Here is an 8,807-nt window from a genome sequence, read left to right on the forward strand (position 1 = left end):
AACGCGTTTACAGACAGTGCCTCCTAAAACGACACTACAGAAGGCCTGTATATGCACCTTATTCACAGCCTATATATGCACCTTATTCACACCATATGCATACTCATCACTTTTAACATACACTGACTGTTAGTACCTTTTCAGTTTATACTTATTACTTCTCTCATATACTGCCTGTGCCAACTGCATGCTGCCCAGTATATTTAGTATATTTAGATGCTCGTAACATTCCTGTGGATTGAGTATTCGCCTCTATTGGCACACTGACAATCGCTCTAATCCTTTCTGGCCTGACTGTACATATTATGATCTGCATTAAAAGCTCGCCGCGGGGGTCTTCTATTGTCCCTGTCAAACAAGAAACTAATGCTTCTGCAGTAGGCGTGACACCTCGGCGTCACACTCCCTCCACCAATTACTCAGGGTGCACGGTTACCAAGGAAACCAGTAGCACTCCCGAGACATCTCACACGCCATCGAAATACCCAAACGCTGCAGGGGATGCTGACGTACATCTCAGCACACACGGCAGCATCAGTAAAAACACTACCAACATCAAACGTAAAAGAGACCAGGATCAAGAAATAGAGAGCAACTTAGCGCCCCGTAGCACAGTTAATATGAAGAACTCGCCGGCAAATGCTTTGCTTGATCGCACTGACAGCTCTACTAAACACAGGCAGTTTCGGGATATAGACAGAGGACAATCTCTTAATAGACGTACAGCTAGGGAGAGCAGTGTAGGATTGCATGATGGAGACCCACAGACACATAAGAAGCCGTCTGTAGTCGAGAGAACACAACGGCAAAGTTCGATACATACAGCCCCCGCACGTATGGGGAGGTCTGACCGGGCCCAGTCTATGGGACGTACACGTGCGAGTGAGGCTGTGCGTGGTGGTAACTATGACAACATACACAATGCACGTGCAGATACAGAGGACGCCCGAGCCCTGACTGACATATTGCACGACGATGATATCGATGCGTATACACGAGGTTCTTCTGGTTTACACACAGCTAGGTCTCACAAATCACATAATAGGGGCAGTCTTGGTGGGGTGCCAGGGCAACACACGCCGATGTACACGACAGCTAGACCGTACTCAGACAGAGAGTACGTAGCCAGACTGGACCATCAAGAGCGAGACCGAGAACGCCTCAGGAGCGCGGGAGCAAGCAGCGTGCACACGAGGGAGCGACGATCAATGTCACAGCGACCCAGTGACGCGTATGCAATGGATGCTACTAGTATGGGTAATTCGCCTGTGACAAGCGCTAGTACATATGTGCACGGCAGTAGTGCGAGTGTGACCCGGTCAGCCCCAGCGAACACTCATCCGTACAGTGAAGACGGCGACAGGAGCCATTTTATTAGAGTGTGGTTGGGTAATGTCGAGAGCTTTGTGACTAACAAACTGGCACCCCTCCGCTGGCAAGGCGTATGGCTGTGCGTAGCGCTGGCCTTGTTGGTGTTTGGCCTGATGGGTCTGATCCGGGGTCTATACAACGAGGTTATGGCCAATGATGGGGCCTTTTCCTCCGCCAATATCAAGATCTACCTACAGGCGTGCCTGTATCTATCAGTTGTAGTGGCGGTGATCGGATGTGTCGTGCTCACATACGAGAAGCTCAACAGCGCACGCGAGGAAAAGCTCGCGGAGATACGCTACATGTACCAGCATGTCATGACGATTCTTGAACGTCAGGGCGATGCTGTGCTGGTACACGTACGTGACGAGGTGTGCGAGTCCAGATACGACCCTCTGTGGCCCGATGTTGTTCGCCGAGTGAGCGCTGATTCCCGCGTGCGCAGTCGCAAGGTGTGTGTGGGCGGGGTGGAGCAGCGCGAGTGGGTGTGGCTGGCCAAGCAGCGGAGAGGGGGCTCTATGCTGCCGCTGAGCTCAGTGTCGGGAGAGGCACTCAATGCGTCAGTGTTGAATGCATCGGCGTTGGGTCCTGCAACACCCCTGTGGTCGCTGAATGAGTCTTCTGATGCCCTGAATGGGGCTACGGAGGGGCCTTTTGGCGGTGTTAATGCTAGTTCTTCGCACGTGTCTGAGGACGTGAGTGCAGAAACAGGCCTGGGGCGCAACGGGGAGAAGGAAGGAGAGACCACCGGTGATAAGAATAAAGGTGCAAAATCGACGAATAGCGCGAATAGTGCGGGATTAAACAATACACACACAGACCCAAGCACACACACAGAGGACGTTGCTAACAGTGCGCGTAAGCTCCCTTCGACGGGTAGCTTAACGCCATCTTCGAGCTCACAGAAAGCCACACAAGCACAAGCACACGAGAACACGTGCGTGGCAAAAGACGAAGACCCGGTGGCCGATGGAGCGTTCAGCACGAATGCGTCCATGGTGGACGATAGTGCTGCGTGTTATCAGGATCCTACGAACAGCCTACTGGACGATATAGCGATCAATTGAAAGTGGGTTGTACTTATTATCAGGATCATACGAACAGCCTACTGAATGGTATAGAGATCAATTGATAGTGGGTTGTACTTAATATCAGGATCATACGAACAGCCTACTGTATGGTATAGCGATCAATTGATAGTGGGTTCTACTTATTATCAGAGATAGTGGGTTGTACTTATCATCAGGATCATACGAACAGTCTACTGGATGGTATATCGATCAATTGATAGTGGGTTGTACTTGGTATCAGGATCCTACGAACAGCCTCCTGGGCGATATAGCGATCAATCGATAGTGGGTTGTACTTATCATCAGGATCCTACGAACAGCCTACTGGACGATATAGCGATCACTTGATAGTTGTTAGTAACGGACTGGCAGTACATCGTCACGAAGTGACTACGAGATGATTTTGCTGTAAATGGAGAGTATTGTTGTTAGTGTTCCGGGTCTCGATTGGCCTGGTGTTGGGCCGTGACTCTATACCATAAATACCTACCAAAATGCCCCGCAGGATGCCCTGGGAGCTTAAAAGTTCTGAACCACCAAACAGCTGCATTGCGTGACGGTGACTGAGAATGACTACTAATGGTTTCTAGTGCATGGGGATTTGGGGGGGGGAAGACTAGTGAGTAGCACAGCCCCCTGGACAACCTAGCTGTATGGCCCTACTGATCCTGGGCATGGGACTATATTGCCGTCTGGGTAGTTGACGGCTTGAAAATATCAGCCTCTGACGTGGCACGGCTTTTAATTGGAATGGGATCGTAGCACCTTCTGGCTGCGTGGATGCAATGGCCACTGACTGCACAATGACTTGCACGTAGCAGCCTACAGGACGGCAACACCACCAATTCAGGTGGCAATGGGCTACATTGTATCATCTGCGAAGGTATGCACCAGTGATGACTGGCCAGGAGGGGTGTTAGACTGCATACGTGTGGAAGCTATTGTGTGTGCGTATGGAACATCCTTGCTAACCTGCCGGATAATTGACGACTCACAAATAAAGGTTTACAAAGCCATATGCTGAAATCAGTGGAAAAGACCAACGATGTGAGCCATTGTGGTCAGATATATCACGTTATCATTGAGCGTACTCTGTTTTACTATTTAATGCGAATGGGGGACTATAAGGGTAGCACATGTCGGGCGTGGTTGCACTGTCTGACCTCCACACGCCACAATACAATGACTGGAGAGTGGCTACTCGTATAGTGAGGTACGAGATGAATATGTGAGTGGTCTATGTCCGGATTTTGGTACACGTGACACAAAGAGCTGTTGGATTTGATATATTCGTTGAAGGATATGATATATTCGTCGGCACTTGCAAAAGAAAAGGTGTATGTGTCTATTTTTGTGGACGAGACTTTGTTTCGGTCATACGCCCAGCGCAGCCTTTCATAGTATCGCCCAAGTCGTGAGTGACATTTAAGAGTGCTACTGTACCATGCTGCTACATGCAGCAATCTCATCCTTCCCTCCAACATCTAAATGCAAAATGATGAACCCGGGCACCTCGCTGGAATACTCGGCAGCCCACTGACTATGACCTAGAGGCTTGAACTGTACCAAATTAGCAAAGACCTTGCATTGGACATCTTTATTTTGCGATTTCCATCGATGTGTAATAATACTCGGAATTTTTAGTCTTGCTTCCGATAGACCCGCGTATTGACGGTTAATTTGGTCATCTATATTTTGCGACATAAATTAGCGTGTCGCTTATAACCCTTAGGTCACCTCCGTTTGACACGCGCGACCGTCACGAAATCTGTTACTCGCGTGGTGGTCTCGGCGCGGGCCAGAGTCGGCTGTTTAAAAAGGCGTTGCAATGTGTATTAGTGAGATGCACCGAAATACAACGCATTGCACCGACATGGATCGATTAGTCCAGCATTCGAGTGAAGATGGATCATAAGTTGGGCAACATATCACGACAAAACTACTGGAAAAACACTACAATATGTTTGAGTGCGTTTGAAATTATCCTGGGCGTGTAATGGACGGAGGGAGATATTTGCGGGTCAAGTCGATCAGTGTGATAAGGGTGCCCTATAGTTTGGTTGTCTGACAGTCCCCGTCGTTCCTAAACCGATTTGAGAACAATCACCTTGTCCTTTAAAATGACATGCAACAATGACGTCTCAATAAAAACCTCTAAACCCTAGAAAGACCAAATAAACTCTTAAATTGGTCCAACGATTCGCAGCAAGATGTCGTGGTGTTGATTTTGCAATTATACGCACAACTTCGTGATGGATATCTATTCATAAGTACTAGGCGATAGAGGTCGTGAAACAAACTATATTTAACCTATACCAACATCCATCACACAAGGAGAACGAACCCCCAGGAACGGCATGGAACAAATTCGCTAAAACTACCATGGAGACGCACATACGCACATACCGACTCGATTGATCTGGATTTGAAATATGCATGTATGACAAGAAATTATATCATGAAAAACGCCGAGATGCACCAGCGTAACGAGTACATTGCTAAATTTCACCATAGCAACCAGATTGTGGATTGGCTGCCGTTTTAAACCACACCTCCTCCATCCTGGAGAAACTCAATCATATACTCAACATATCCGATCTACCTCAAACAGATACCGACAAATTCAAAACGTACGTACGGATCGACACATTTGTAACTACCAGCCCAATACTCACCGTCGTCTCTCCGGAGCAAAAGTCCAGCCTGGCCTTCCTAGTCACGTCCATCACCTGGACGTTGCTGTTTCTCGCATTATCCATCCGATCACACAACACAGTCCTCCGTTTGTTGCTGGGTCTCCTGGCCCTGGCCAACTCCTTCTTGACATCGATATTACTTATATTATTTACATTGATATTACTTATACTTAAAGGTCCTCGAATGGCCTTATGCGTAGAGCCTAGAGCAGGGTCTTTCCAGTCCAATGCGAATGCCTTTCCGTCCGCTCCTTTCAGCAGCTTGCTCGCACTCGCATGCACATTGGTACCAAATTCTCCATCTGCTTTCTTACCCCTACACATCTTTATCTCCCCTATAACCTGTTTTTCCGCTTGTCCCTGGTGCGCCGTCCCATTCACGGCCGTATATACTGGCTCTACGTTTTCCGATGCTTGTGTGCTTAGCCCCGTCCTTCTCACATTGGCACAAGAACGACCAAGGCCATTCTGGGCATTCGCTGCCTCACTGACACTATTCTCATCATTAATTCTCATTACATTACTAACACTATAACCGTGTACATTCGCTGCCTCATTAACCCCATTCTCATCATTCATTCTCACTACGTTACTAACACTATAACTTTGTACGTTTGCAGCCCCATTGATCCCATTTTCAGAATTATTTCTCAATATATTGCTGGCACTATAACTGTGGGCATTCGCTGCCCTGCTGACCCCATTCTCATCCTTATTTCCCATAACATTGCTAGCACCGCAACCGTGTGCAGTCGATGTCTTTTGGCTCTGATTCGACCGTTGTTCTGTGGTTGCATGGCCTAAACTGTGTACATTCGACGTTCTACTAACTCCGTTCAGGCCACCACGCCCCACACCACGGCCTGCGGCGCCAGTCCCCCGTCGTGCTACGGCCAAGGGTGCTGGTAACGCCTTCTCATCGGTATCGTTCCATACCAACGGCATGTGCTTTGTCTTTAGAGCCACCTTTCTCCGTTGTACAACCAATTTCTCTGCATCCGTCTGTTGGTAACCGGCGTGTGTTATATTTGAACTACTATTTGACTTATTGGGGGCGCTGCCGTAGTCTACGCGCCCGCTCTCTGCACAGGCGGGCATACCATGACTTTCTACACGCGTGGATAATCCTGAGCCAGACCGAATAGGCGACACACGCCCAGGGGAGTGTAGCTTTCTCTTGACTAGGTCATTTGGTGCGTATGGAATATGCGCCGTGTCCGCATTGACGGCACTGATTGTCGTGTTAATGTGTGCACTACTGCAGCCCTCATGTCCCAGATTCTGATTGGCTCGCGACGTGCTGAGACTGTTTAAATCCGTCCTTCTATTGGGCGACAGTGTGAATAGTCGGTGCTGTGTTGAGTGGGGCTGAGCTTGGTGAGCGTCCGCAAGACCCTGGATTTTATCAGGAGTATGGAATGGAATGAGCCACTGCGATACAGCAAATATATCGATTGTATCTCTAAATAACCCAGATGAAACGAATCTGGGCAAGTTCAGTAATGATATCACTATAGATGCAGATGTCCACGTGTCTAGACATTTGGATTCAAGCAAATCATACTGGTCACTGAAGGCGGACAGCAGTTAGATGGGTGTCTCTTCACATACAAATTCACGCAGAACGCTATGTAGAACAACAGTCGATTGAGCAAGGGGCACCGAATACCAAGCACAGGATATACACATAAAACAAAAACAAAAATATAAACCAAAACAGGCACCTGCATACAGAGACAACGTCCCTACACATCTGAGCGGTACATACGCATACGTAGCAAAAAAAACAAATACAACAACACACACACACACAAGCGTGGCGTACCTGGGCTGAATCGGCCGAGCGCACTATGCGTCGTTTCTTGGGTCTCTTGCGACACACCAGCCCTGTGCTGAGCACAGACATAGGGAGCTGTCGACGGACTCGCTCGGCGGAGAGCATGTTGTGTGCAAGGGAGCTGTGTGTGCTATTTGCATCGCTACACGCCTCCATATTAGCGTGGCTGGATGACAACTGGTTCGTTATAGTAGTGCTGTTGAGTGTGTGTGATGCTGTAGCAGCGTGTGCGGTCGAGTATTGGTCCGTCGGAGTGGTAGCTGTCTGCACGCGAGACGAGTTCTCCACTGTCGCAGCTGGGTTGGACGCTAACGGCGCCAGAGGCTGTCCGCTTTGCATAAACCGCTCGTCAGACGACTGACTGGGAGTCAGAGGCAGTGCACGTGACCGTGTCCCTGGCCCAATCGGACTGAGGGAGTGCGTTGCTGATATCGCTTGTGACACCTTTTCTGGTAGCGCATGCACGTTCACGTCTGCATCCCGCCCATGTGGTGCGTGTGTGCCTGACTGTTTACCGTTCGTTCTGGCCGTCGCTTGAGCGGCCGTGTCCACATGTTTCTTTCGCTTGGCTGAGATGGACTTCTTCTTGCGCCGGGGTACGTATGTGATCACCTCGGCTGCAGCAACCGCCACAGTCTGCGCAAAGCCCTCAATCTCCGCACCGTTCTGCTCACCACCAACAACCGATGACGCCCCACGCCGCTCTGTACTGCTCCTCACGGTACCTTCCACATCCGCCTGAGTATGCGTATGTGTCTGTGTCTGTGTATGTGTGTGTGTTATGTGCATGTGCGTGTATGCCGTGTTGATAGGTGGTACGCTCGTGGTGAGCTGTGTGTGGGTGGGTGCCGCAGTAGGCCCCTGCTCAGACCTTTGGTCCATGAGCTTCTGCGGCGTATGTGTTGCTGTCACACAGTTCACCGCCCCACGCACCGCTCTGGGCGGCGAACGCGCGCCTATATGATTCCGCCTACCTGCCTGTGTGCCTGTGTGTATGTGGACCTCTCGAAGCGCTTGGGTACTCACCTGCACACTAGCGTGAGTATCACCCGTGTGCCTGTGGTCTTCTAGGACTGTATGGGAATGTTCCATCGCCACATGGCTCTGGCCCTGGCCTGACACTCCCCTGCACGGTCGCCCGGGTATGGCATTCACATCACTCAGCCGTAGCATCGAATCATCATTGCTGTCTGTATCATCGGCGCCGTGCCCATGCTCGAAACCAGAGCCACGCGTGGGTGCGTATTGCACCGCATCACCGTCACGCGGATCTGTTAGAGCATCGCGAGTTCCTGCATGCTCGTCGGTATGGTCATGGCCGGCCACGCCTGTTGTGGAGGGTATAGTACGAGATGATAACGTTGAGTGTGCACCTCAAAGAGAAAGAGAAAGCGTTTACCTTGGTAGGCTTTAGGAGACAATGGTTTCTCACAGTCTATTCAAGAACACCGATGACATTGTTCAATAGAGACAGTACCGGTACTCGTAGTATCCGACACTCACCCTCATCTGCATCTCTTGACATCGGCAACGGCGAATAGGAGATCATACAACGATATCGGGCAGCGTAATAAATCCCACAACACAATATGATGATACCACATGTGTGTGAGGGTTCGTTACTACACAGACCTATGTAGACATTAAAAGGGGAACACTTCATGGTGTCTACGGCGAAGACGAGTAGAAGATTAATACGGCGAAGCGATCCCAAACGAGCACTGATACTATATACATACTTGTACAGTAGAAACACATACACACACACACACACACACACACACACACACACACACACACACACACACACACACACACACACACACACACACA

General features: G+C 49.6%; 2 protein-coding genes across 2 annotated transcripts in view; one reads left to right on the top strand and one right to left on the bottom strand.

Moving 5' to 3' along the window:
- Positions 1–305: 305 nt before the first annotated feature.
- On the top strand, positions 306–2,972 carry SARC_09071 (hypothetical protein; the record flags this gene model as incomplete). Its single annotated transcript, XM_014296923.1, has 1 exon — positions 306–2,972. One exon carries the CDS (start codon positions 306–308, stop codon positions 2,436–2,438), a length of 2,133 nt encoding a protein of 710 aa, XP_014152398.1. The 3' UTR covers positions 2,439–2,972.
- A 1,022-nt stretch (positions 2,973–3,994) lies between these two features.
- Positions 3,995–8,807, bottom strand: part of SARC_09072 (hypothetical protein) — a 10,614-nt gene continuing 5,801 nt past the window's right edge. Inside the window, exons 6-8 of the mRNA XM_014296924.1 lie at positions 6,963–8,302; positions 5,117–6,532; positions 3,995–4,249 (exon numbers count right to left, since the gene is read on the bottom strand). Coding sequence (XP_014152399.1) covers positions 4,175–4,249; positions 5,117–6,532; positions 6,963–8,302 — 2,831 coding nt within the window. The 3' untranslated portion in view covers positions 3,995–4,174. The remainder of the gene's footprint in view (positions 4,250–5,116; positions 6,533–6,962; positions 8,303–8,807) is intronic.

The sequence above is a fragment of the Sphaeroforma arctica genome, assembly GCF_001186125.1.
Source record: "Sphaeroforma arctica JP610 unplaced genomic scaffold supercont1.882, whole genome shotgun sequence".
Classification (NCBI taxonomy): Eukaryota; class Ichthyosporea; order Ichthyophonida; genus Sphaeroforma; species Sphaeroforma arctica.